Source organism: Pomacea canaliculata, linkage group LG13 (genome assembly GCF_003073045.1).
Source record: "Pomacea canaliculata isolate SZHN2017 linkage group LG13, ASM307304v1, whole genome shotgun sequence".
In the NCBI taxonomy this organism is placed as follows: domain Eukaryota; kingdom Metazoa; phylum Mollusca; class Gastropoda; order Architaenioglossa; family Ampullariidae; genus Pomacea; species Pomacea canaliculata.
In genome coordinates, this window is record NC_037602.1 from 6,172,220 (window position 1) to 6,200,117 (window position 27,898).

Sequence of the window (27,898 nt, forward strand, 5' to 3'; positions counted from 1 at the left end):
GAATTCTAAAAAAAAAGCACAAGAAAAACAGGGAAAGTAGCAGCATCAGAGGAAAAGGAAACATACACATATACTAATACAGATAGACACATATATACACATAGACACATATACACAATAAGCACATTCTTGTGCCTGGAGAACTTGTGTTTACACAACACACGTGTTTATGCTATCGACGCGTGTGCTTACTCATGATAAATGCATGTTTACATTTCAAGAATGTGTTTATTCATGACAAACGTGGGCTTACATATAACAAGCTGTGTCTACATATAACAAGCATGTGATTACGGATGGCAGACGTGTGATTGCGCAGATGATCATGCTTTGACACATTAGAAATGTGTGTACACACATGATAAATGTTTGTTCAAACTGACAAACGTCTGTAACGTATGGTTGTTTATTTGTTTTTTTTTTCTTTATTTCTTTGTTTATTTTGTTATTTTTTCTTTCTTCTTTTTCAAGTAGCCTGAAATAGTCGAGAACAACCATATCCAAAGCTTTGATCTGACAATGCATTTGAAATCCATATTTTTCCATCAAAGTTTTTTTTCTTTCCTTCTCTCTCTCAGTTTCTCGATCTCGCATGCATTCTCGCGCACACGTGGGTTTGTAAACATACTTTTGTGTATGCAATGCATCTTTCTGAATTCTTGCTGCAGGGCAGAAACAACAGGAAGTGATGAAACTCGTGACATGCGCAGTACGATAGATTCTGTCAGAACAAATAGCAATAATAATAAAAAAATCCCCCACGAAGCCAGAGTGGGTTTGGCCGGGATTCACGCAGTTAAAAGCATCAAAGGAAGATAACTCTGATTGCTGAAATTCAGCGCCTCCACCCGGACTGCTGCCGGAAGTTCATATTGTACTTTAACGACTGGAATTTCCATTCGTCGCTGCCAAGCTTCAAAGGCAGTGTCCCTGAGTCGTGTGCACTCAGCGCGCGTGACCTGTCACAGTGAGTCATCGGAAGGTGACGGGTGACACACACAGGGTACTGCCGCACCCGGGCTTTTCCAGCCTGCGGACAAAGGGGTAGTTCGCTTGATATTTATTGTTCTTGCAAGAACGATTTCCCCCAGGAACCACTACCGTTCTGAGACAGTTCCTTCCTCTCCCTCCTGCCTCCTGTTCACGCGGGTTTCGTTCGTGACATTTGTTGACATTTCGTGACATTTGTTGATTGTTTGTCAGTCGGCCTCTTCCTTTCAGTCCTTTTTTTCTTTCTATCAATAAACTTTATCACGCGTACACCAGGATCAAAACTACTAAATTTTTAATTTCGTAATGTTACCGTCATGCCTGGAAGATACAAGTTTCCAAAATCTGGATGTATGTCTCCTTAGTTTCTGTCGAGACGCCCCGGTGAACGAAAAGATATCAAACCGTGACGTCACGCTTGTACACAAATATCCTTAATGAACATATAATCTCAGCTCCCTCATCCACAGCGGAGACTTTCACAACAATAACTATTTATACACCAAAACGTGTACCAATCATTCGCAGAGCTTCGCTCTCTGGAACTTTCTTTTACCTCCCTTTTCCTGTGCCAGACGTGCGGGTTATCGCCTCCTAATTTTTGCAGCGCTGTTGCCGCCGTGCGCCGCTTGGCTATTACGAGCTGTCATGGCTTGTCAGCTGGCAGCTAGGTTTACCGTACCCTCGCCAGTGTTTAGGACACATTAAAGCATGTTTGTCGTCTGACCTTCAAGGGCACGCTCATTTCTCCAAGGAATGCCTCCGAGTACCATGGAGGCTGCGGAGCCAACCGGGGGGCCCGCCACAGCCACCACAAAAATGTCATCTAGAAGAAACAGGAGAAGGCATGCAATGGGGCAAAAATAAAAGCAGGGTGATTGCAAGAGAGGCACGGATGTCTCAGAAACTGGCAGCAAATGTTTTAACAGAATCTTCATGTCTTCTGGCATCTGAAGGACCAACTAGTCTCGTGGTAGTTGTTTGGCTGGTTATTGGCTGATAGTTATTTGTGGTCTTTTGTTGACTCCTTTAGTCTTTGAAATTATGACAACTGGGGTTAAAATTGTAATAATTTTAATAAATGATCACACTCAAAACAATCATTTGAAGCAGAGAAGAGAGCATATGAAATATTGTCTTTAACCCTTACAATATTTTGTAATTATAAACAGGAAACTTCGGTTTGTATACTCCGTTTTCCAGTCATGTGGTCTTTGAGTGAACAAGGATGTGAGGTTGGTCTTCACTTGATTGGTGGACTTCAGCTTGGCTCATGATCTGAACGCTGCTGAAGTAGACAAACATGTTTTTTTACGTTTTGTTGCTGAAAAAAAATGAATCCCACCCTTTTCGTGTCTGTGCAAAAACCATCGGTCTATTCAGGCCTCTAAAGTAGGGTTGTAAATGTTTAAACATTGGAGATACTTATCTCGTTCTAAAATGTAACTTTCTTATCGTTGTACACTTCTATAAGTTACTTTCATGGATGTACTATTCTCTATGTCGAAATGTGCGAATTTAGCATGGTGTTTGAAGTATTTATGTGTATAGGCTCTGTACGTGCCCTACGTGTCGCTACAGCAGCAGACTCGGGATGAAAGGCTTGCCGGAAGTAGATGCTCGCGCAACGCCGGTGGCTACCTCTTGAAATCAAGAAAGAACTAGTTGTGTAAGGTCTTCTTTTGTTTTTCGATCACAGCTGGCATCTTTAATTATACGTCTTTCACTTAGTGTGTAAATTAACAGAGATTGGTGTGTGTGCGTGTATGATTCACGCTAGCATGGATTGGTGTGTGTGTAGTAAACCTTGTTTTACCATGTAAAAGAGAAATTATATGTATTTAGAAAAGTATGTGCATACATTCATATTACAACTAACGACGTTGTTAAATATGTATGGCTGTATATATTATCTAAATAACAAAGGGACTACCTATGTACAAGAGTATGCGCGCGCTTGATGACTACCTGGTAGCGCACGTGTGCTCCTGCGTAGCCGCCGGCGCCTACAGAGTTGTCAACCCCACCTCACAGGATGCTGGATAACTTTCACTGGGATGCTTGGGAGTCAAGCGAGCCTGCACGCTCCGCACTGGCGCTCGGGCCCTTGTAGGGGACAGCACGCGGCCCTAACAAACAACAATGCCGGCGCGCGCGCGCGCGAGCACACACACACACGCGCGTTGAGAGGACGAGAGGGGAGCGTCCCACACTGTGTGCCGTGTGCAAAGTCGCGTGAACCACTCTCCCTCCCTCCCACACACACCCACACACCCCTGTACCCCGCGGAACTTGGTCGCCACTTGCCAAAGTTCGGTGACGCGAGCCGCTCCCACCCGCCCGCCAGCTAGCTCCCTCCCCTCTTCCACCCGGCCTGCACCTATCGGAGGGGCGCACTCATTATTATCAACGGTGGGGTATTGACTGCTACAAGCCGTCAGGATACAAGAGAACACAAAGTGGGGGACCGTTTGGTGATAATCGCGTGCTGGCGGCTCTATTATACAGTTGGGTGTGTTTTTTTGTTCTTCTCTCTCTCCCTCCATCTTGTAACATTTCTTTCCTACCTCTCTCCCTCGTTTCTTCAATCGCCGTCGCTTCACCTTTATTTGTAGCTGGTGTTTAGTTCTCTCGTGAACAAGATCATTGGGCGGAGAGAGTTTTTTATTCGTCGTGTACGTGCTGTCTTCACTCTTCAGTCTAGCCGGCGAGTGCGAAGGTTGCACAGTGCTGTGCCGTGCCGTGCAGTGTGGTGCTGTGCGTGTGTGTGTGTGGGTGCACCGCCTCGACAGTTTAACACCCCGATTACGACTACTGGTCGACTGGCGGCAAAAGAGTTGTTTGGGGGGGATAGGGAGGAAGACCCGGCGGTACAAGCCAAGTCGGCAAACTTGCTCCTTGCTGTGACTACAGGAGTGTGTTACTCTCCTTCCTTCCGACAGGCGCGAGGATTAACCGCAAGTCCCTTCACACACGGCAACACGAGTTGCAGGATCTCTCGTATTCACACACAGCTACCGTCTGGTCGGTCCTGGGTCTGGGATTTTACTGTGATGGAGCGAGGCTGACAGAGGACTTAGCCACCAAAAAAAAAGGAAAGAAAGTAAAAATTTTGAAGAAGGAGGCAGGAGGAGAAAGAAGAATAAAAGACTTGGAGAAAGTTTAAGGGTGGGGAGGGGAGAAAAAAGGATGTGAGACCAAAGTCTGTGAAAACTCTGTGGATTATTATTATTCACCAGGACAAGCGTGGTGGTAAAATGGATCAGGGATGTTTGGCGGTTCTGGTTGTCCGGCTGACTTTTCTTCAGGTCTTCATCTTCGGGACATGTCACGGTAAGAGAAAAAAAAAAATACTATTTTTTTGTGTCTGTCTGTCTGGATATCTGTCTGCATATCTCTCGGATTTTTTGTTGTTGTCAGCTTGACTGTTGGAATGATAAGTGTTAACACGTTGCAGGAGGAAAAACGGTTTTAAAAGTTCACCAACGATTATTTTTGTCTCGGGATTGAGGACAGAGAGACTTGAAGATTCTCTGGGTGATTCGGATGGAATCTGTCATGACAACATCACCTTTGTCTGTCGAAGAAAGTAGTGGAATCATTGTAGGTTGACGATAAAGTGATGTTTGAAAGTAAACGTAGGATAACCACGGAGAACAGAGAACAGATCGAACAAATAAACTGTTCATTCTTTCTTCATTCCATGTCGCATGCACTTGGTTATTGTTTATCTGATATTTATATTCCTTTTTTCTGACTCTTTTGCTTGATTGTTGTCTGTTTTTACTTTTTATCTCCCTGGTTTTCTTAATGGAATGAATACCAAACGAAGGAAATGTAGATTAGCAACTGTTTGTCGTTCAGTCGCTCACACACTGTGCGCTCGTCCATTCATCGTGTGCCCTCCATTCAGTGTCTGTATGCTTCTTGCACAGCCATTGTGTCCCTTAATCTGTCACTTCAGTCTGTGTGTACCTTTCTCATTGTAATTACACACAAAACACTCATGTACACACACACACATACATCAAACATACGTGCGGCAGAATAGCACGAATACTGTACACACACAAACAAACGAGCGGACACGCGATAGAACAGACTGTCACCATGAACCCTAGTCGCAGCAAGGGTTGGTCTAAAAGGGCCCACAGTGTATTTCTGACTATTACTATTTCGAATTTTAACAGTTGGTATCATAATTCTTCATTCGATGATGAAAGTCAGTGAGTCTGTGTGTATGTCTGTGTGTTTGCTTTATTACACAGAATGACTAGTTAAGTACATACAGTCACAACACTCGCTTCCTCGGCCAAAGTGCTTTACGATTAAAGGTTTACTAAAGTCCAATATTTCTTTTTTCGTTTGACTAAGTACAACAAAGCATTTCTTAAAATCTAAGTGGATACTTCCTTCCTTTTCCGAGATACACTCCTACAACCACAGTCACGTGACGAAGCGATTATAAATAATTTGAGGTCAGGAGTGTGCGTGATACTCTCATCATGTGGATGTGGATAGCCGAGTGGTTAGATCATCCTCAACCCACAGGCTGGCAGCAAACTTCATCCAGTCGACTCAGCAGCCAGGAACGGGTTGAGAGACGCCAGGATGCGAGGGGAGGAAATGGCACCGCCCTCACAAAAAGCTCGTCTTGAGACAAGTGAGATCTTTAACACCTCACTCCCCCAACGACCTGAACAAGTTTAGGGAGATGACCTTTAGGTTTTTACAGCCAGGGGTAGAGTTGGGACCATGTGTTAATTGGGTTTATTTGTGGACATTCGCGGGGTCACAATTTTGACCTTTTGTTTCGTGATGTCAGCTGAGCACGAAGTTGAGTTTTTTTCTTTATTTGAGAGAAAAAATATTTGAAAAGAAGGAAGCTTCGCACATGTACGTGAAATAAGTCTTTTTGGCCTTGATCGGTCCAAGATTGACCAAGATTCGGTGTGGCTCCTTCCATTTCTGTGACCAAAAGTGTGATTGATACAATTTCATTGTAATGGACGAACTGGTGATATGCTTTGTGACACACACACAAACACACACGCGCGGACGTTTTGTCAGTTTAACCCAAATAAAAAACTTTTCATTATTCAACAACAGGTAGTTTCTTGTGCTTTAAAATAAGCTTCTGAGAAGATGCTTCTCTTAGGTTAAAAAAACTGTAAGTAGTGTATTAACATCCTGCCCCATGATAGTCACTTAATTTGTTTGGCCGTTTCTTCTCCACTCCATCCTGAACTAATCCAGACTTACAGTTTTTATGCTCAGACGCCAGGCAATCATTTTCAGCAGATGAAATTCAGTAAAAATCGATGGACATCAAGTAGGTGAAGGAAAGATGAAAGGGGATTTATTCAGAGCTCAGCATCCACATCCAGCTACCTTTGACCTTTAAAACCCACGCAGTCAGCAGTCTCAACATTCAATGGGCAGATAATAAAGGATTTGTGTTTGCAAGTAGCATTTAAACCAAAGTCTTAACACAATGTTATTGTTGAACAAAAATTGGGCAACACCAGAAAGCTTTAAAGAATAGGAATTTGTTGCAAAACTGAACATTGGAGAAAGCAGTTAAAGTAATTTGTTCAATGGTTGACAGAGAGAGAGAGAGAGAGAACATTTTGCTGGTAGTTATAGGATTTTTATCTCCCCTTACAAGGCACTTACTGTTGTAAAGTCTTTTAGTACTTTAATCTCCTGATGAGGTGCTGATTCTTCTATTTCTTTTTCTTCTCTCATATTCTCACTGACACACACACCACTTACTCGTATATACACGTAGTGGGTGTGTTGTGGAAGGTTTTGTTTGTAGAATGGTTGGCAGCTGAGAGAAATAGAGATGCTCAGCAGACATTCAACCAGACAGGAATATGCACGTAAAAGTCTGCCAAATAAAAACGAAATATTGCTAGAGAGGTATGGCACATATTAAAGGAAGAGAAAGGGGCGATTCCTTAACTTTCTCTTCTCCGGAATCCCACTCGCTCCCCCATGCAAGTCCCGTTGCCCTCAGCAGCGGTCGCACCGCCTCGGCGCCGAAGGCACAACAAAGTTTCCGTGAAAAGCCCGTTAACCCATCCACAATCCCAGAGACTGTTGAACCCCTCCCATACCCATCTAACAATCTTGCAAATCCCTTTCCAACCATTGTCCGAGGATGGCGATCTCCCAGACACTCATGCTCATGGGATCGTTGAATCGGAGACATACATCCAGACGTAAAATCGAAATATGAAAATTTATCACGAAAATTCTAGAATAATAACAATAATAATTTTCTGATTCACTTCAATATAAGCAGTAGCAATGTGTATCAGAGGATAATTCAATGTTTGCTGTAGAAGAAGATAAGACGGGAGAGTTGAGGAATAAGAGCAAAGGAAGGACAGAGAGATGGAGAGACAAGCGCTGAATGAAGGTCTGGCCGGATGTCAACGAGGAAACATCGCTTTGATGGCTAAAACAGACAAGAGAAGCTCTGATATTTCCTAAACGACGATTTATTTTTGACAAGGAAGCCATCGATCAAACTTCCCCTTTTTCATTCTTTTTGTCGGCTTCTCTGCTCAAGTTACTTCGCACTTTTGCCAGGACTGACACGTCCTCCGAATGGTTAAAAAAATACGGTCAGTCATTTTCTTGAAACTGCTTAATTTTTTTAAAAAGAGTAGGTTTCTTAACTCATTTCGTTTTCTTTTTGTAAAATATGTATTCAGCAGATGCGTACAATCAAGCTGTTTTATGTTTTGCCCAGAAGCTTGTTTTCTTCACATTTGTCTCCTCACCTACAAAGCTATACCTCGCTGGAACTAGTCTTCCAGTCTCAGAGTTGTCTGTAGGATTTTAACACCTGTGATGTAATTTATCAGTTCAGTTAACAAGAGATTACCATCTGGTTTAAACAGCGGTAAAATATTTTACTGGTCGCCATCGAGGTTTCGGGAGACTGATTTCAGTGTTTCATAGGTTCTTAAACAAATTGAGATTTTGGTGATGAAAAAAGTCAACTCGTATGGTTAGTAAGTGAAACTACATAGAAGGGATCGACTTGATAGAAAAAAGAAAAAAAAAATACACATTGTTTTGTGGGTTATATTAGAGTAAAATAACTGTCATGACATGTTTTCATGATAGGGAATATTCGGTTGCTGTTAGAGATCATAACGGACGGAGTGTTGTGTTCATGAAGCATAAAAACAATGATTAAATTAATATATTTCTGTTTACTTATCTGCCATCTCTCTCTTTCACTCTCTCTCGTGCGTGGAACGTATTTTTTTATGTGTCTCTGTTTATATTTATCTTTCTCTCTTTCTGTGTTTGCGTGCGTGCGCGCGAGCACGTGCAGGTGTTGGCACATGGCCATTGATGCTGAGACTAACTATTGCATATTCTTGCCATCAGTCAGAAGCTGCTGCTCGCAGTCTCGCGAGGGACGTCAAAACACGAGACATTAAGCCGGAGCTGTGGGTGTATGATTCACAGCCATGGGTTTGACAAGTGGCGCTAAAAGAAATCTTAGCAAAACACACAAAACCTCCCCACTGCCTGTTTCAAAATGTACATGCCGCAGCCATGTCTTTACTTTTTTCTTTTCCCCTTTTCCCCTGATACTTCCAACTTGAAGAAAGAAGGCGTAGCTGGAGAAGAAAGGGAGGAAGATGAGTGTCTTTACCAGAAGTGGGTCCTAATTACTACTTATCTTACGTGGATGCTTTACGAATCGCGAAGACACCATTCTGGAAGTAGGACCATTGTCTTCTCATGTCCTCTCCAAAAGACTGTAGCTATGGCTAAAGTTTTGTCTCTGTAGTCATCGAGCGGTGTCCAGACTCCACATATCTTGCTTTTCTTCTGTAGATGTAGTGATAAACCAGGGGTAAAGATACCCTGGGGTAAGGTATCATATCGACGAGGCCTCGCCTACGCTTGGTAAGTACTACAGAGACAAGATGCTTGCCCTTAATTATCTCATCTTGACCGAGGGCAACGACCTACCCTCCCTACATAACAGTAGACCTTTTGATGCTGGTGTTCGTGGGCTGAATTTATAGAAACAGAGTTATTTTCTCAAATACTAGCTTGTTCTGTGCGAAAATTTTAATAACATAATAGTAAACATTTCATCATTCAATATTTAACTTGAACTGTGGGTGCATGAAAAGCAGGTCTGTGCAGAAGATTTGTTTGAAATCCTGGAGTAGTTCTGTGTAACAATATCTACAGCCAATATGTATTTTTGTAACACATTGGAATGTGTGAGGCATTACTCCTTTATGAAAACTCACACCTAACATAAACAACAATATATATTCATTTATTTTGAACAAACAATGTAAATATGGTTTCTTTCCTTCCTCATTATCACATCTGTACAACACGTGAGTTTTGTTTTTTTTTTTGAGGGGGGATGTTGGAGGAGATAGATCGGACAGCCATGTCAAAATGTCGAACAAAGGTCGAAAACGAGGCAATTTGTGCCGCCCTTTGATGTTTGGCATGTTTCAAGACCTCGTGGTGAGAAAACGCCAATACACGACGACTCTGACAGACGAGGGCGGATGCTGTGGGCCCCGCAGTGCAGCAACCGGACCTGTCGATAAAGACAAGAGGAGCTTGAAAGAAAGGAAACTTACTGCCGGAAAAGAAAGAAAAGAAATCCAAAGACATGCACAGTGCATGAAAGACACGGAAATCGTGCCACTTGTGCATTCTGAACACCGAGCATTATTATAGGATTCTTCTTAATTGCGAGAAATGTGCAACAAAAGATTTTGTGAATTATGTGTGTGGTCGGTTGAAATCCTTGAAGGTAGGAGACGTGTTTTTTTTTAAAATTATTTTTATTTTAACAAAATGTAGTCTTAAAAAAAGAATATATTGAAGCATTGCCTGAAGATATTTTCGACGAGATCCTCTTCTGATGAAGTGAACAGCAAGAATAAATTGGGATCGTGGGGTATTGGGGGTGCATCTGCAGTTTAGGTTGGTTGGCATCTTAAAGTACAAAGAATGCTATATGTTTATATTAGAGTGGCTGCTATTTCTTCACTGTTTTATCTTTCTCTAACCCTTTATGGAGTCAGGTATCCACTCCCGACAGCTGAATCGACTGAGGAAAAGGTCACTGCGCAACACGGGTATCGAACCAAGATTCCACGGGTTCGGATGCCAGTTTCTTGGAAGAAACACGTTTCCTAGCCGAGAGCCCAGTTCTAACAAACAGATAAGTTACAAAATAGGCGGTTTGCCAAACTGACAAAAGGTGTAGCCAGAGAAATCCATCTAACGGCATTTATTACCGAGTTAAAACATCTGTCAGTCCTGTAAACAACACACAATTTATTGATAATCAAGTTCGACATTCGCGTGAATCCCATCTGTCCTGCCTGGCTCTTCTTGTTGGATGTGTTTCATTCTCCACTGTCATAGCAAATTAATTAATATATCAGGCTGGTCAGCTGTTGCAGACATAATGAGCTTCGGATACTGAATATTAGAGTGACAAATTGTAGAGGTTCAAGTAGGGGGCTGAAAGCTATCGCCACCACTAACATTTTCAATGTGCAGGTTGATTCTTATCCTAGAGAAAGTACCACAAAGAACAGAATGTACCTTAAAGGTTGCTAGGCAACAAAATACCTTTGCTGCACTCGGGTGTAAAGCGGATGGCAAAAAAAAAGTCTAAAGGTAACTAATTTAATATCAGAGTTGAAATCAAGCTTTAAACTTTCCCCATGATCAGAGCCAAAAGCAGTTTATTTCTCTTCTGTCAGTTCGATGTGAGGTCCGATCCTTTTCAGTGGGGCAATTATCAAACAGGAAGTAGGTCTCAACGTTTGTAGTTTTTTTTTTTTGATAGCTCGAAGTAGACCTTACAGATGTGGGGCCCTATGATGTCCAGATTTCCTGTCAGCAGACTTCTAAAATGCTCGCATGTTTTGGATGGCATACACATGTACACTTTGACATTTTGGTGGAAAGCTTGCAAATGGAGGCCCATTTCCTTGCCTTCCTCAGCCTCAGAACAAACAAGATGGCGAAAGCTGTTTCTGAAACAGCATCCACGACTGTGTTTAGAAGCCAAACGGCAAGATTAAAAACATCGTGTCTCCTTAGGGACAAAAAGACAATGCAAATACAGCCTTTCACGTAAAAATGAAAAAAAATGGAGTTCAGAAAGTAAAAAGTTATTGTTCTTCCAACCCAATGCCCCGCTAGCATATTGACATAAAACAGCTGCTGTCGACCCGCAACAGGTCACGATCATTAAATTTTATGCACTTTAGAAAAAACTGGTCTGTCCTCTTTGTCAAGCCACACAAGCGTAAAAGCAAAATATTTCATTATGCGAAAGTTCGTTTTCGGTCCTTTTTAAAAGCTAGCTGTGTGCATTCAGGCGAAAACAATGTTAAGAAATCAATTTACAATGTAAGCGGAGGTTTCTGAAAAAAGTATGGAGTGACACATTTGGTCAAAATTGGGTTTTTTCCTCCTTTTCCTAATGATGCTAATGACAACGATAGTTTCTGAGGATCAATATTCGGTTTATTTCAGTACACAAGAGGCATCCAACATTCAGTTGAAGAAGATCGATTGTTAACTTATCTGCATCTCGAATTATAATTCATGAATAATGATATTGTATAATAACCAGTATTTTTACATCTCAAAACAGCGATATCATTTAGAACGGTAAATATCAAAGAAACATGAACTATTTGCAGAGTTGTAGATAGTATTTTTAGACACCAAATGGATTCTATTTTTAGATTACACCGAACACAGGGTCAAATATAAGACAATAAGCGGAAACGTGACATTAAACAACAGAAATGTAAGCAGAGGTCAAAGGTGACACTGGTAAGGACTCAAATCATCATGGCGACTATCAGGAATAGTTTTAAAAGGTTATGTAACTTGTTATCAATGGGTCGCTGCTGCTGCTGCTGCTGCTGCTGCTGGTGGTGCTTGCTGGCGGTGCTGCAGTAGCTGTTGTTAGCGTCACGTCGCTGTCACGTGCCGCCGTCAGGCCGCAACTGTAGCTGTCACATGACATCGGAAATCGTTACACCTGTAGGGGAGGGGGGAGGTGAGGGTGGGTGAGACAGGAAGACAGCTGGGAGGAAGGGAGGGTGAGCCGCTTTCTGTCCTGCTGTTATCACCACCCACACTCCTCCCACTCCCCTACCCTTTTCGTTCCCCACGTGCCAGGCAGTCAATCGGGGTGGGGTTGGGGTTGTTAAGGGTGGCAGGAGTATTGGCGAGGGAATGAAAAATGAACAATAGTGTTTCAGTCGATCTCAAAAGAGGGAAAAAAAGTCGAGTTTAAGCCTGTGTCAGAAGGTATGGCGAAGTGTCTTTGGTTGTTTAGGAATAGAGCATTGCTGAGTGCTGTAGACCGTGACAAAACACGGCGCACACGTGACTTTAGCTGGTTGATCCTCAGACACAATGGCATGGTCGCTTAGCTTTCTGGCACACAGTTGACAATACAGTAATCTGGACGAAGAGTTGCACATTAAACACGCTGGACAAAACAAAACGGATTTTTACCTGTCCATAAAGTGGATGAGGGGATGGGTATTCGACAGGTATGGAAATAAGGTGCGTTTGACGAGTGATCAGCTGCTGTTTAGTTACAGAAGTAACTTGCTTTATTTTCATCAGTCTTGTTTTTCGTTAATTACAGGACTTTTGTTTTCACTCTCCATTTTCCTATCATTGTTTTTCTTTCTTTGTTTACGCAGAGTCTATAATGAGCTGCGTTGTGTGTCCAACCGACGCCATCCACCGACACACACACACAAACACAATAGAAGCTCAGATACAGAAACTGAAACAGTTCATCGCACTTACCACCAGCCGTGACAACAAACTCACATTTAAATCTCCCCCACCACCTTCTACCCCGACACCCAGTCCACCCCCCTCTGTATTGCGCGCGGACATGAGCACGCACGCGCATGAAAAATACATTACTCGCCTCAGGTCCCTCATTGTGAACTCCTCTCACGTTCACTAGTTTGTGAATGTCTCTCTAACTGCCACCGATAACCGTGTGAACAACGGCTGTCATCCTGACATCAGTGAGGCGTTACTCGTGAATCGAGCTGCTGAGTTGAGAGTCAGCATGTTGTCATAACTACATTACTGCGGCCATAACTATATTGCCGCTGCACTTTCCTTTTGTCTTTTTTTTTCTTTTGATGCCTTCATTCCGTCCCCTGGAATCTCATTAACTTAATGTTGCTTTATTTGCTTTTGGCCGAAATCAATCTTATTGTTGAAGAACATATTGCACAGCTGTTGAGCCGGGGTGTTAGGGGCATTAGTAGGCTAATAATAATAATAATAATAATAATAATAATAATAATAATAATAATAATAATAATAATAATAATAATAATAATAATAATGTGGCCTGAATGTGGAGGCAACCGAAAACTGATCCCCCAGGAGCCTCGGGGACCTTCCCAGCTCAAGTGGGTTAATACTGATGTGAGTGAAGTCCACACAGGAGTTAATACGGAGGAGACAGAAGTTAATGTACAAGTTTCTAAATAAATGACAGAAGTTAATGCAGGTGTCAAAAGTTGACGAAAGTTTGTATTTGTTTAGAAATATGTGTGTGTGTGTGTGCATCAGAAATATCAACATGTGATAACGGGTTTTTTTTCATGTTTGAGGCAGAACTAGACTATGTTGCATCATCACCATCACAATAATTATTAGATTCTGAATTATCCCCCAGGCCCGGATTTGTTTCGAAGGGAATAGCGGAAGCCAGGGAATGAACAACATTTTGTGACATCCATGGGGAAATCAAGGGATTATATCAGAGTGCTGACTGTGTTCTTGTAACCGTGTTTAACAGTTTGCTGCTCCACTCTATCCACAGTGATATTAGAACCTCCGGTAAACATCTGTAAGAACAAAGTTCTTGTGTCTTTATTTGCCTTATTTTGTGTTTCTCGTCGAGATTATTTTTAAGTCACCTGTCTTATAAATTAAACACACAAAATTCACTAGCTCCCATTTTGTGTATTTTTGGCTGTATCTTAGTTTATCTCGGTGTTTGCCAGTCTGTTTTTGTGTGTGTCATTGAGACTACAGCAAGAAAATGTCATTTTATCATGTGTCCCTCTACTATTACAGAGATGACACTCAAAGGTAAGCACAAGATAGAATATCTCCCTGTCGCCGGTGTCAACCTTTCACTTTGCTCGTCCATCCATGTCCGGACGCTCCCTCATTCACACACTAAGATTGTGAGGTGACTCGTGCTCTTGGATACTGCATGCATTTGTTGTTCTTGGCCCTCGTATGAACAGGTGTGTCTCGTATGTCTTGTGGAGTGTAGGTGTGTGGATCGCCATGTGTCTTCGGTATCTTTCTCTGTCCTTGATTGCTGAGTAAGACATTGTGAGGTTCACTGCCTCCCAGAGAAGAACATGTTATGGCTGCTGATTACGGGGGAAAAAAAAGAAGGTAGAAGATAAAAATTGCAGGAAAGAAAGATAGCTGAACATTTTTTACCTCAGGCCTACTCATTTACTCAGTCACTCACCCACACACCTTTTCTCTCACCCAGCGCGAGCGAACCCTTTCCCCTAACAAACACATTGCTTTCCGACACACACATATACACACACACACACATATCACAGATCATGATTTGTATACAGGTAGCCCGATAGTTGCCTACCTGTAGGTGTGGAGGAAAAGAATGTACATCCCAATTTTCACACACTCTCATGTCGGGGCTGTCTGAATACAAGGCCAGGACTACTTTCACACAGGACGTGTGGAAAATACTTATCAAACGTATCAAGCAGTAGTTATGGATTGAATTGCGATTTCAATAAGACGATTTCCATTTAAAGTCTATCTTACCTATCAGCACTTACATTAAACTGTCACTTAAAACCGTTAAATAATCGAAAACCAATCGAAAATCCATTCTCCACAATCTTTGAATAATGGTCGATGTGTCGTGTACACAAGCGCCATTTAATATTGTAAATACCATTAAAATGTTAACGACTATCAAAAGAAAAAAAAAAAAGAGAGAGAACTTTGTTGACTGGAATATTCTGCTCCCCCACCCCGAGAAAAAAACCAGCCCTACTACCTTTTATTGCCTTATCCACCGATTCAAACACCTTTGCAATGTGTTCGAACTTTTGACTCCACACATTTTTGCTGACAGGAGGCGGCATGGTACAAAAGATCATTTGCAGAAGGTGTTCACCATGTACCCCGAGTATCCCAGTCCTTATCGTCGGAAACATTAGAGTGAAAGGCATGCCGGGCAATCCATGGCATGCGGAGTGACTCGGGTATTATCAGGGTACTACAGCACTGACAGACACAACATTTCAACCCTGAGCAGTACAGTCGAGGGCTTTAGCCAAGTCTCACATGTGAAAGCAGCATTTAATAATAACATTATTATTTAATATAGAAATAAAAGCACTGAAGACAAGATGACGGTTTTTGCCGAGATAATCTTGACATTAACGATCGCATGCGTCTCTTGTGGTCGTTTGTTTGTTTAGTTTTAATGTAGACTGAAGACATGTTCAAAACCTCTTGAAATCTCATCTTTTAAAGTACAAGTAGTTCAACCTATTTAAAATATATAAAAAAAAAATTATGTATTTTTTTGTTCCTTTCTGTACATTTGTCTGTATTTCTTGCTTCCTTTCTTTCATATTTCCTTTTATTTCTTTTTTTTCTTTTTTAATTATGTGCAAAGCGCTGTGAGATCTCACAAAAGCAGGGTTAGGGTGCTATTACAAATGAAACTTAATATCATCATCTCCGTTGTTCCTTTGATATATCTCATCTTCCCTTTGGCAAATCCGTTCTGCTTCCTCGTTCATGTTGGGCAGTCGTCACGAAGTAGGGGTAAGGCTACCTAAAGATTAACTTTTGACTGCAAGTGTTGCGGGTCCTGGCATTAAAAATAAGTTCAAACCTTTGAGGCTAGCTAATATCTAGAAGTCCCCTTCTTATGCCCCACAACCACTGCGACAAAGACTTTTCTAGGCTGATAAACTGAGAGAGATAAGGGGAAAAAAACCCAGGGGTAACTGTAGTTCATAATGCTTCATAACTGTGGCCCCTAGAGACAAAAATGAAGAGGTTTTGTATAAACTATTCCATGTTCTGATGTTGCCCTCTGGTATAAACTCGGATGTTGTTTTGACAGCTTTAGGCGTATCCATGTCTGCTCGTCTTGTGGACTTTTTGCGATTAGTGATGTTTGAGCTCAGACCTTCAAAAGGTTTTGTATGTCATACGAGATATTATTATCAACACAGATGGCGGACATTATAAGATTGTATTCCACCTGCGAAAAAAAAGTTATTTTAAACACCCTTCCCACCGTCTTTATTTTTGAAACATCGAATGAAAGTTGAAGAAAGCTCCAATTTCTGCATCAAACACTAGCTGGGGTTGTCTTGCCACACTGTAACACTCCGGCTGTTGACCGTGGAGGTCGCTATTTTCTGCCACCTTCACCATTACACACACTTCCTTTCGCTCCCCGGAGTTTTATTCATGGGCTTTGCGAGTGTGTCATTTACTTTTAGGTGAAACAGGTGAAAGAGGTGGGAGGGAGAGGACCTCCCGGCGTGTTTACCTGTCCTCCTTGTGGCTAGAGGTGAGCGGAAAAGCTGCTTCATTAGCCATAGGTTGTAGGGCAAGAGAGGTGGAGGAACACCTGTTGGGGAAATGTCGCTGGATACTCCATCTGGAGCTTACATGGGCAGGCTGTACTGATGTCTGAGGATTTAGCCTCTGGATACATCTGCCTCACAAGGTATGACATCAGGCGGAGGACGACAAGTGGAAAACGAAAAAGATTGTCTAAAAATGACAAATGTTCTTCAGTCTGAGTACAGCTCAGTCAACAAAGAAAACAAAAAGACAGCTCTCTCTTACAAACTCTCAATACCGAAGATAAGAAAGTAAGCCCTTTAGAGCAGAAGTCAGGAAAACCCTCGTCATCAAAGATAAATAAGTCAATTTCCAAGAACAGAAATAAGTCAGTCAGCTCTCAAGATCAAATAAATAAATCATGCTTGCACAAAGGCTTGAAAGAAACAGGTACAGGGCCAACTCCCTTTCACAAGAAGCTTTCGGAATTCACTGACTTTGGCTGTAGACCCGGGTAGCTGCCAGGGTTGGGGGGTAGCTCACACTCACATCTCTACCCCCAGCATCAGGCTCACGCGCTGCTAATCCCCATAAAAATATGATCAGCGTTTCTGGAAAACTCATTTCGTGGGATAAAAGAACAATAAAGGGAGAGAAAAAGAAATAACTGAAATAGTAAGAAATAAGAGACAGAAAGACAGAAAAAGAAAGATGTAAAGAAAGAACCAGCAAGAAATAACATGAAGTGGAAAGGAAGGGAAAAAAATCGAAGACCTATTAGGCCTTATCCCTACACCTAAGTAGCAGACATCGTCCATCGTCTTTTGGTAAAGAAGTGCGCATGCCCTATCAGTGCACGTGTGCTTACGCATGCGCCCTCGCTCTTCCGGTCGCTCGCCAAGTGACCTGGACTAGAGTTCGGGTCAGCAATCGCCGCCGTCTGTCCTGCTGAGCCTGGATGAGCCGGAAGTGATTCATTAACATGACCTGGCCTGACTAGAGTGCATGCTTGTTCCCCGACGCCGACGATGGAAAGATTTACTGGAAACTTCTTCTGGCCTAAGTGGCGTCAGTCTTTTGATAGACTGTCCAACCCCTGCCCTGCACTCCCCCTCCCTACCCAGTCTGACCGTACAGCTACTGGGTACAGGAGGCTTTCAAGACTTCATAACTGTTTAGGTAGGATTATCAAATCGCAAGGGAAAAGGAGATGGATTAGAAAGTCCAAAGTGAGAAAATATTGCACTGGGGAGTAGGAGGAATTTTAGCATGTTTGTTAAAATAACATAAAGCAAAAATTATTAGTGTTTACCATACCTAGCAAGTTAGAAAACTTTCTTTTCTCTATCTCTCTCTCTCACACACACACAGAGGAACAAAGATAATACATAAAATGGCTGGAATAGGAAGAAACATAATTATCTTAAAATAACTTGATTTTGCTTGTTTATGCATGCGAGTACAGTAAAGGTCGTGAAGAAGATAAGACCAACATTGGCAGCTTTGTAAAATCTTTGCCAAACGTGTGTAAACATTTGTCTATATTTGTCCAATTAAGAAGGATCTGAAGGCAGGTTAAAAAAAACAAAAAAAAAACACAGCAAAGAAAGTAGCTCTCTGTCATTACCCATCATACCATGAACTTTAAAAATGGATCCCACCAGCTTCATGATTTGTCCCTACTCACCGTCTCCTGGTAACAAAAACAAGCATGTGATGCCGGGCAAAAAAAAAAAGCAACAGAAATTCAAAAAAAATCTCTCAGGTACAGAATTCACCCCTCCTTCCCTTCCCATCCCGTCACCTTCATGAATATTTCCAATGGTGGGAGGAATCAATGGTGATTGCAGCAACTTATTTAAATATCCGCAAAAAAATATTACATTTGTTTACAATCCTTTGATTTGATCCCTTGATCTTGTTCAACATGTCAACTCCCCTACCCACTGTAAGGGTCACACCTTGGACTGGGTTATTGCGAGACCTGGCCATCACACTGTTAGGTCTATTGTTGTGGAAGACTTGCAACTTTCGGATCATTTTCTTGTGTTGTTTACTACCAGCATGTCAAGGCCTGGCTTACCGAGAAAGACTGTGTACACTAGAAATGTGCGGGGCATGGATTCTGATTCTTTTCGTACTGAACTCCAGCGTTCTGCTCTCCTGGTCTCCCCTCCTGACAATGTGGATGAGCTTGTGGCTCTGTACAACAGCACCCTGACTGCTCTTCTTGACAAGTTTGCGCCTGTGAAAAAGAGGTGCATTACTGAGCGTCCTGATACCGCGTGGTTTACTCCAGAGGTACGCCGAGCCAAGAAGGTCAGGCGTCAGGCGGAGCGCAGATGGCGTAAGAGTAGACTGGAGGTGGATCGTCAGATTTATCGCCATACAAGGAGCCAGTGTTCAGCCATCATTGTCAAAGCTAGGTCGCGGTATGTTATGAATATTCTAAGCTCTGCAGTTTCTGATTCTCGCAAAGATGTTCGCAGTTGTGAATGGTCTCCTGGGTAAAGATGTGACTCAGCCTGTTCTTCCAGAGATGGATGATCAGATCGCTGCCAGTACACTAAGTGCTTACTTTGAAGACAAGATAAAGACCATCATGGACAGCTTCAGTGACTCGGTTGCTACTGTGGAGCAAACCAGTGACTTGTTTTGTGGCACGCCCCTCTCTAACTTTCAACCAGTGACAGAGGATGAACTATTAAAATTAGTTCGGCGTTGTCGCCCAACCACGTCTGTGGATGATCCTATCCCCACTAGTGTTCTTCTCCAGCACCTTGACATTCTACTTCCTGTACTAGTTCGCATTGTCAATGCTAGCCTTTTCTCTGCCTCTGTACCCAGACAATTTAAAACAGCTGTGATCAAGCCTATCTTAAAGAAGCACAACTTGGACCCGAGCTCATGTAAAAACTATAGACCTGTTTCGAATTTGCCTTTTGTTTCGAAACTTGTGGAGCGTGTCGTTGCTCATCAGTTGACATTCCACCTGGACCGCTACAGCTTATTGGATAAATTCCAGTCGGCGTATAGACCCAAGCACAGCTGTGAGACAGCCCTTCTGCGTCTTATGAACGATCTTCTGTGCAGTGCGGATGCAGGGAAAGTGACTCTTGTGGTCCTCCTTGATCTGAGTGCGGCCTTCGATGTCATTGATCACTCCACTCTTCTGACTCGTCTCCAGATGGAGGTGGGCATTGGTGGTTCCGCCTTGCAGTGGTTCCATTCCTACCTCAGTGATCGCACACAAAGGGTGATGGTCAATCAAGCTTCTTCAGTGACAGTTCCACTGCTGTGCGGTGTCCCGCAGGGCTCTGTTTTGGGCCCGGTCTATTTTCTATTTACACATCTCAGCTTGGTCCTCTCATTGAGAAGCATAATGTGAACCGTAAGATGTTTGCAGATGACACTGAACTCTATTTTTCATTTAGTACTGACAGTGAGTCGGTGCGTGCGGCAGTTTGTGCTGTAGAAGATTGTTGCTTAGAGGTCAAGTCATGGATGCTGAGGAATAAACTCAAGCTTAATGATGAGAAGACAGAGGCGATGCTATGTGGTTCCAAGCTTAGCCTTAGTAAAGTCTCTCTAGATTCCATCCAAGTGGGTCAAGCTAGAATTCCTCTCTCCAGCTCCGTACGGAACCTTGGACTCTATGTTGACAATCTTCTAACTATGTCTGATCATGTCAGTTCTGTAGTCAAGGCATGTTATTTCCATATCCGCACTCTTGGACGACTCCGACCCAGTCTTAATAAGAAGACTGCAAATGCAGTTGCTGTGTCACTCATCGGTTCTACATTAGACTATGCCAACAGCTGCCTCTGGGGATTTCAAAGAGCGAGTTGTCGAGGCTACAGCGAGTGCAAAATACGGCTGCGAGGATAGTGGCAGGAAAGAAAACAACTGACCATATTACTCCTGTACTTCGTGACCTACATTGGCTTCCTGTGGAGAAGCGAATTGAGCATAAATTGGTTAACCTTAACCTATGGCTGTCTTCACGACCTTGCGCCTGCCTATCTGCAAGAACTCATTCGCTGTTACCAACCCCAGCGGAACCTTCGTTCAGCAGCACACTTCAGACTTGAACGACCGAGTGTTCAGTCAGGGAATGCTAATAAGAAGACTGCGGGTTTTCAGATCCTTCTCCAATGTAGCCCCGCTTTTGTGGAACTCGCTTCCCCTCTCGACCAAGGAGTCTGATAGTATTGGATCTTTCAAGAAAAATCTGAAGACTCACTTGTTTAAACTTTGAAGTTTTCATTTGACCTGCAGTTTGGTGGCTGCTGGGATCACCGCGCATTGAGCGCATCTTTGTGATGCGGATATTGGCGCGCTATAAAACTACATCATCATCATCATCATCATTTACACCGATCCATATTAAGAGTAATACCCAACGCAGTTAATTTGTTTTTTGTCTACTCGCTTCCATTAATAAATGTCATCTCTTTCATCCCTCACTGTGACAATCATTAATTTGCTTTACAGTGGCTTCAGGCAAACAGCAGGGGAAGGGGATATTAATATAAACGAAACATAACGCTGATCAACAGCAAAAACATTTTTTTCAATATCGGAGTCAGATTAGTCTGCGATTGGCCAGCAAGGCTCTGGTGCATCCATGCGTGAAAGTACAAACTGCGAAAACATTGGCCACCCGTAAATTGACAGGCTGCGTGCAGATGGCACCCGCCAACAACCTCCAGCGCGCAGACCCACGAACGCACGTGCATGACCCCGTGTTTGTGAAAACAGCTGCACGAAGTTGCCCTGGCAATGAACTACGATGAAAGTGAATTGCTTCTCTTCTTTTCCACCTTTTATCATCATTCTTAGCTGCTGTGCCGGCGCTTAGCTGGACATTTAGATAAATGTGCTTCAGCCTCTGGTGAACGATTGTCACGTGTACAATGGAGGAACTAATTACGATGCAATAAGTCTGCATCATCATGGCATTGCCATTCATAGTAAAATGTTTTCCCGGGGAGGATGAATGCCAGAGAACAATAACAATAGGATGGAGGACACTGTACATATAACAAGTATGGTAATACCAGGATAGGGGATAATAATGAAAGAGGGAAGAATATTTATGAGAGGAATAGCGTGGAAGCAAGTTTTCCCGTGCATGATGTTGTTGTCCATCAGCATCTCATATTGCGGCTGGAATCAGGGTGGGAGGTGATGGAGGGGTGGGAGAGAAGTGTATTGGAACTTTGGTCACGAAGGTAACCTAAATCCCGAAGTAATTGCCATATCATTGTTTATTCATTCATTTGTCCATGCACTTTAAAAGTTTATTCCTTTGCCACTTTGTCTTCTTAAGAACATCGTGAGTTCGCCAGCAGAAGAGTTGGGAGGGAGAGGGATAGAGATAGTGTGAGAAAGAGATCATGATTTTCGCTTCAAAATGTTATTATTATTTTCATCCATGATCTGGGACTGATCCATGTTGGTTATTCTCAGCAGGTGAATCATCATGCATGAAGTTCAGGCCTGTGTGTGTTGACATCAATCACATTGCCGGCTACTGCTTGAGGGACTTTCTGTTGAAATAGCCTCCAGCCTCTTGTGGCATGCTGGGAAGCCCACTGACACGCGAATCATCACGCTTCCTCCAGAAGTCTATGAAAGTAGGAAAGTATGCAGAAGAAGCTCTTCTACTTCCATCCTCCCGCAGCAAAGAATCTTCACCCCTGCACCGCATCTTGCGAACAGCGAACGTTTGAAAATTCAAAAGTCTCGAAAGTCACATGACAGCCACGAGACCACGTGCAGCGCTCTTGCAAGCCCACCCCTCTCCTTTCAGATTCATTCAGACTGATTTATACCACACACGGGTGCCTGATAATGCAGTCATCATATCGTATCTCTTCTCATACCCCGCTCTCTTCAGGAAGCACCGCGATGGGTGAAAATCCTGGATGCTATCGGAGCAGCAGGGTCTCTCATCCGATTGGTGGCCTAAAAATCAAAATAAAAAAAAAATTAATAAAGAATCCATCACACTCCCTCGAAACCTCACTGTTATGTTATACACGATATTTTTTTACATCCCGCTCAGCTTTCGTTTCGCTTTGATATCCATTTCTCGCTGGAACGCGACCCTCATTCCCCATGACGCAGGGTTGGCAATGCTGATGCTTCGCTCGTGCTGCGCGTGAGATGAGGCCGGCGATTAGCACGTGCTGCTCGCCATTGGGAGGGCGCACCGTACGTGCAGACGCAACGACAGTCCCGGGTTTTCATCGGAGCCAGAGACCCCCGCGCAGCGAAGGAGAAAACTCCAAATTGCCGACTAAATTAATTTTTAGGCGGGCATTATGGGTGAAGGGGCGGTCGCAAAACACACGATAAGCACTTTTTAATAACGGCCATCCGTTGTCATATTAGCTGCGAGGACGACGGAAGTTGGCAGTAAATCTGACCGTGGAGAGCAGTTCTGATTCTCCCCCTCTTCGGGAGTCCGGTGGTGTAGCGGATAATTGCTTGTCACTGATGTCATGAGGGCTGGATGTCCTAGGGTCGGATCTCGTCTCCGGACACTTGTTTACAGGACTGCCTGCTTTACAGTGATGCAGAGTATGTTGACGTTTTGGATGTAAAAATAGCAGCAGCAATAATAATTTTTAACAGCTCTCTCTCTTCTTGGGCTGCTGAAGATTTTCCGGGTTTTCCTCCATGGTTCTTACTGCTGCTGCTAGTGGCGGTTGTTGATGACGATGACAAAAACATGATAACAGGAGAATTATCTAGAGTTACCGACAAAAATAGTTTTTTTAAAAATACCACAAAAATGAACAAGATTTTAAAAAACCAAACAAAAAACAAAAATAAAAAAACCGAAGCAAAAAAACAACAACAAATAACAAACAAACAAACAAAAAAAACCAACAAAAAACAAACAAACAAAAACGGAGACTGGCAAGCATATAAGAAGCAAGCAGTCAAACATACTTGTCATACCGGGTTTTACTGTCGACAGGTAACATGATAACTTCCCAAGCCGTCTACAGCGCCACCTATTGGCAGCATCGATTAACAGGTTACAAAAGGTTTGCACTAATATCTTCCCCACACCTCACAGTATAAGCGAAAGTATTATCGACTCTAAAGTCGAGAGACAAACGAAAGGAAAACAATCCCAAAGGAGATGTTACTGCTTTGTCTCATGATGGCTTACTTTGGCCTGGCCTCGGATGCTTCTGACACCTCGCTAAAATTATCGCCCTTTACCTTCACATGCTTGCGCCCCCTATACGATTATCGTCCCTGAATTCCAATAAAAACACTTCATGAGATGACTTAACTGTGAACTCCTCTACCTGTCATTCCTATTGTTTAGAGGTAACTTTTTTCACTTTTGCTGTATTCTAGTTATGCAAGAGGACAGGTGGACAAACGCACACACTGACATACCGCAAGCATGCATGCACGCAACCATGATCTGATACAGACTAGGTCACCACGTGTTTTCATCTACTCTCCTGCCTTCATTACTCCGCTTGTAGGTGTATTTTTGTGTTGAGCACTGCCACCTGCAGTACCAGAGATGTCTGAAACAATATTAGCGCCACGCCACAATTCTATTAATATCATTAGCTAACCGTACTTTTCATTTGCCTCTGTGCCCTACCCAGCAGTCCCCGCGCGCCAAGTATGCAAATTTTCCCATCTCGTGGGACGTTTCCCATTTGCAATATTACAGTTGGGTCTGTGGGAAGGTGCAAGGGGCGGGGGACTGGGGACTGGGGACTGGGGTTACTAGTAACGTCCGGGTACTCTACTCTACTAACACTCAGGAGAAGATGTGCGAGGAGAATATAGAGACGAGTGCCGGATGGAGGGTTGGATGATGATGTATTTTCTGCCTCCCGGAGACTATCCACCGTCTGTACTTTGTTGCAGTCAGAGTTTTCCACGGTTGACTGGTCAATCGGTCACTATGGCGACAAGCATGGTTGTCTGCGTGTTGTCGTGTCTGTCTCGTCACGTGCTCAGAAGTAGCCAAGCATTTTCATTCCAACCTCGGCAAAACAAACACTAAACCACATGGTGGTTGCCTCTCCTGCTAAGGCCTCAAAGAACATTTCACGAATTGTATTTTTGTTGAGTGAGCCAAACGAGCTGCTTGAAGACGATCATGAAGTGATGATTTAAAAATAGTAATCGCCGCTTTCTTTCTTTCTTTTTTCTCTTTCTTTCTTTCCTTCCTTCTTTCTTTCTTTACGTTGGGCGAGCCAAGCCGACTTCCGAGTTTGCTTTTGAGTGCTAATCGAATTTGCTAGAGCTTGTGAAGCACAACTGCTCCCGTGTGTGTGTGTGTGCGTGTGCGTGTGTGTGTGTGTGTGTGTGTTCGTGCGTGTGTGCGTGCGTGCACACAGCTCAGCGGACCAGCATGATGCACATTCTCACCTGCTGTGCCTTATGCCGAGAATCCAGTCCGTGCGTGATCATGAATAACATGGAAGGTGTTTACCCATCGAGATTTGTGGTGAATGGAGGGATAAGCTGAGAATAAGGAAAGGGATAAGAAGGAAGCTAGAGAAGGAGTGAATTAAGGAGGGAGGGATCGTCGGATTACAATAAAAAGTCTTACCATAAACTCCAGTCAACTGTTTGCCACTACTGATGTAGAATGTTTCTGGCGACTTGCTTATTGGTAATCAATCACTGGAGATGCAAAAAGGACGGAAGGACCGATTCTTTAGATGCCTAAAAGACAACAGAATGTTTGTTGTCTTGTGAGGTTTTAATATCAACTTAGAAATCGTAAAATTTTGCGCTAGGATTGGGCTTTAAGTTCGATTATTTTTGTGAAGTTTTTCTTTGTTTTTTTTTTGAAACGTGTTTCCCTTGTGCAAATCTCTTTTTATACCTTGATGTAACTTATTACATCGTGGCTAGCTAGTACCACCCAAGCGTATATACATTCTGGAGCAAATCACATCCACTGGCAAATACATTCCCTCGCAAAACCATTTTGAACCAAAGCGTGATTTTTTTTTTACTTGATTAACACCACGTGACTCGGTTCATCCAATCAACTTATCCTTTCGGAGCAGTTTGTCACACTTGAAATTTATCTCGAATCTAATCGGAGAATAGCTGCAACCCCCAAAAGTTTCTTTTACGATCCTCGCCCATAACTCTCCCAGCGTGGGGTCTGCTCGTGCGCCTCCGTGTCGCGCCGTAAACCCTCGTCACGCGTCACGTCCTCACGGCGAGCAGACGTAACGAGCAGACCAGGGATCCCGTAGAAGCCGTTTGGCATTTTTAACGCCGGTTGAGCGACTCACTTCAGCATCCATTGGGAGTGACTGGCTCACCAGGTAAGCTCGTCGATTGTAAGCGGACAGATTTATTGCATTGTTTAAGGCTGTTGCAATTAGCTTGTCGTTAGGACACTCCTGATACAATTAGCTTTTCAGAGGCACCTTCCTGTCTTTCTTGTTTTTTTTTGAGGGTAGGGAATTATTATTTTTTTATTGAGTTATTTACTTCACATTTTTACACAAGCCATATGGACGATGTTCTCTGCAGGACTTCCTGTCTGGTTTATATAATTGCTTTCGCTAGTTCCAAGCTCACCAATCCCACTTCACTGGATCCTCCAACTGATGAAGTTGGTATTTAGAAAGACAGTTTTGGCTTAAAAGAAAGTCATATTAACGGGGAACCTGAAAAATTATGCCATAGGAATGCCAGTCCTGCATTTTATTCACTGCACTGCATCCTACTCAGCAACAACATGCCTGGATCCTTGTCGTATGGTTACCAACCCCGCTGCTGACATCTACCAAAATTGCCCCATCATCTGTATTCTCTGAAATGGCTTCTTCAGCGGTTCAGACTCTGTCAAGTTAAATTCCAAGTCGTTAACCATCCTTCCGAACATTCCTTCCTTTCCCACTACCTTTATTTTCATTCTCGCAGCCCTCGCTCCGGAAGTCCCAACCTTCCACCCACAACTGTCCTTTTCTCTCGCCCGCCTGCCGTCTACCCATTCATCTCGCTGTCCAGCTACTTCCAGCAATTCGCGGTTTTAAACCAATCCCGAGAAGATTTCGATTACTCTGACACTGTGATCCCCAACCCAGGAATAAAACAGTGAAATGAAAGTTATATGGAGTGCTTCCCATGTCCACTTCAGAAGTAATAGTTGTTGTGGTTGCTGCACAGTCAGCAGACAGATGGCCCACCCGATGAAGAGAAGGAGGTGAGGGTAAAGGAGGAACTATGACACAATTATTCTGTCCGTGAGATGTCACACACTGTTAATTAAACAATTAACCAGCTTCGTCTGGTTGATGGATGGTGTTGAATTTTCACAGCTTGGTTTTGGTGATTCGGATGATTTCTTATAATGCTACATATTTGTCGGCGCGTGTGTGTATGTGTTTTAAAACATAGAAATATTCTTTGTTGGTATTTTTCTGCTAATAATTCTCTAGAAAACTGTCCTTGAAGAAAAAACCGGAGGCAGATTGAGGACAAGACAGCTCGGGTGTACACACAAGTACACACAAGTCCAAGTGCCAGCAAGGCAAAGCCCTGTGCCAGGTTGTTCTCTCTAACGAAGATCATTACTAATGCAATCATGTCGCCACCTTTTCTTGTTTTCTTACGAAATCCTACGGGAGGGCCATGCTGAATTGCTTATGGAAGAAGCTGCTGGAGAATTAGTGGCCTGGAGGGGTTTTAGCACTCTGAAAACTACTCTCTGTGCTTCAATTATCGTTACCAGCACTCTGAAAATATTCTCCACGATAGCAAATGTGAACATATGACAATGGCAGACAGGAGATAATGTGTGTTTTCTAATTATAAAATACACTAGGGAACGGACAATTTCAGTTCATAACAGCTTCCTCTCTGGAAGGCTCAGACGGAGGGACCGACCATCAACGTAGGCAGAAGGACGGGTAGGCAAACAGGACTAACAAATATTGAATGTGGAGGAAAGTTGGGTCGGGGGGAACCCAGTAAACATTGATTAATTCAGGCGATGTATAGTGCCTGTGCCCTGACGTGTGTCGGCAGTTCTGGGGTGTCTGTGTTGATCGGGTGGCTGTGTATCTGCCACCAGTTGACGGCGACAAGTAGCACCCCTTCCCCAAGTCTCCTCCTCCCCTCAGCAATAATCCTCTCTGCTGTCGTTAATAAGATTTTCCGGACATCGTCGTTTCTTGACCACCTGTCGATGTGATGAAAGGATTTAGAA

The 27,898-nt window shown here is 43.1% G+C and overlaps 1 protein-coding gene across 1 annotated transcript in view; it reads left to right on the forward strand.

The window, feature by feature from the left end:
- The first annotated feature begins 3,331 nt into the window (after positions 1 to 3,331).
- LOC112553928 overlaps positions 3,332 to 27,898 on the forward strand; it is a 68,963-nt gene continuing 44,396 nt past the window's right edge. The window contains exon 1 of the mRNA XM_025221419.1: positions 3,332 to 4,323. Within this exon, the coding sequence (XP_025077204.1) occupies positions 4,248 to 4,323 (76 nt within the window). The 5' untranslated portion in view covers positions 3,332 to 4,247. The remainder of the gene's footprint in view (positions 4,324 to 27,898) is intronic.